At 57.9% G+C, this 1,721-nt stretch overlaps 2 protein-coding genes across 3 annotated transcripts in view; one reads left to right on the top strand and one right to left on the bottom strand.

Annotated features, from left to right (window-relative positions):
- Positions 1–999, bottom strand: part of APLF (aprataxin and PNKP like factor) — a 95,635-nt gene extending 94,636 nt beyond the window's left edge. Inside the window, exon 1 of the mRNA XM_045294089.1 lies at positions 904–999. Within this exon, the coding sequence (XP_045150024.1) occupies positions 904–999 (96 nt within the window). The remainder of the gene's footprint in view (positions 1–903) is intronic.
- A 532-nt stretch (positions 1,000–1,531) lies between these two features.
- The window catches only part of FBXO48 (F-box protein 48), a 10,387-nt gene continuing 10,197 nt past the window's right edge, over positions 1,532–1,721 (top strand). Inside the window, exon 1 of one of the 2 annotated variants that reach the window (XM_004710250.2) lies at positions 1,532–1,574. The gene's annotated coding sequence lies outside the window, so the exon portion shown is untranslated. The remainder of the gene's footprint in view (positions 1,575–1,721) is intronic. The other variant, XM_045294171.1, reaches the window with a different exon arrangement.

Genomic DNA, 1,721 nt, shown 5'->3' on the forward strand with positions numbered 1-1,721 from the left:
CACACATAACCAGCTTCTGCATCACAACTTTGAACTCCTGGTCCGTTTTCTGCTATCAGTACTACTGTTTAGACTCTAGAGGTGAGCCAGGCCATTAGTCCGCACTCCTTCCGCCCCTGGACACACATCTGTCTCTAGGCGGGGCTGATGCATTGCCTTTGACTTGACTGCTTTCTACTCTTAGTGCCCCTGCAAAATGTGCTCAAAGTGAGTTAAGCCACGAGTGTTGAAGGAACAAACATACGTTTAGGAAGAAGGGAGACATATACAGAATGCAAGAGACGCTTCCTTTTCAACTCCTGAACCTCTCAAAGAAGTTGGGGGACTAGATAGCCTAGTGACACTTGCGTGGGACCTTAACCTATCTAGGGTTCAATGTTCTCATCGGTATGCGGAGGGCAACACGTAACTCACAAGGTTTTCTGAAAGGGTTAAAGAAGCGAACTTATGTAAAACTGTAAGATCAAATCTTGGGACAGAGCATTGCAATGAACGCGAGCCCGCACACGCAGCCTGGCCAACACGTACAAGAAATTAACCGGGAAGGCCTAATCGCAGAGTTTGGTGAATTTGGGAGTTTTGTTTTTGTTTTCTGAAACGACCAGACAGTACATCGTCAACGGTTCGCCAACTACTTTTCCTGGAACGCCAAGACGTTGTTCTGGCTTGGCTTTGCATTTTGAAACGTAAAAATGACTTTTGGTTCGTGGGCCCAGCCCAAAGCAGGAGGAGTTCCGGGGCCCTGCGTGCCACAGACCCGTGTTTTGAAAAGGCCACGGAAAGGGGTGTCACCGACGGAGGAACCGAGCGGTCCCCGCACTTCCGGGGGGACAGGCCTGAGAGGGTGGGCCCCGCGAGGCCGCCAGCGGCTCCGCCCGTCAGACCGGCCTCCTCTCCACTTACGCCCAGCAGCGGCCCGCGACCGATCACCGTCTCCCCGGGCGGCAGGGCCACCCGAGGGCCGCCGTCTAGCGGCTGTAGCTCGAAGCCCCCCGACATGGCGGGCGAGTCAGGGCCCTCCGCGAAGAGACGCTGCCGGCGGCCGTTTCCGCCTTTCGCGGGCGCGCGCGGGGCCTCCTCGGGGCCCCGGTAAGCAGAGCCAAGTGGCCGCAAACCGGGGCACGGTGTTCGCGGGGCGGGGCCTCCGCAGCCCGGCCTCTCGGCCGGAACCCCCTTCTCACGACGCCTCAAAGAAGTGGTTCAAAAGCCCCGGTAGAGCCTCCCTCTAGTTCTTCTCGCCGCCCATCCAGTCAGGTGGACGCCGGACTTTGTAGTCCCTGGCGCTGTCCTTATCCCTCCTTTCCCACGGCGAACAGCCAGCCAATAAACTACCCATCCCAGAAGGCTGTGCGCGTCCGCCTCTGCGCCTGCGCCGAACCCGAAGCAACGGGCGGGGCCTAGAGTAAACGGGGGTATTAGGGACTGTGGAGAAAGTACTAGAATTCTGAGGGTTTGTAATCGCTGGAGGGAAGATCGCCGGTGCCTGATCTCTCCGGGGCCAGACCGTCCGGAGTCCAGATTGCAGCGCTAAGGCTAGCGCAGCTTTGCTCAGCTTCTGGGAGCCTCGGTGACAGGTGACATTGCTGGTGCTGGAGGGGGTTGTTCACTTGTCAGTTCTGAAATGCACATTTCAGATTATCTTGGGACACCTGCGGATGGATCGGGGCAGGCCAGGGGCTTGGTGGCTCAGATGGAATTTGGGGTCATCCCCGCGCCACCTG

The sequence above is a fragment of the Echinops telfairi genome, unplaced genomic scaffold (genome assembly GCF_000313985.2).
Source record: "Echinops telfairi isolate 266 unplaced genomic scaffold, ASM31398v2 ScPeMD7_2573;HRSCAF=3158, whole genome shotgun sequence".
Classification (NCBI taxonomy): domain Eukaryota; kingdom Metazoa; phylum Chordata; class Mammalia; order Afrosoricida; family Tenrecidae; genus Echinops; species Echinops telfairi.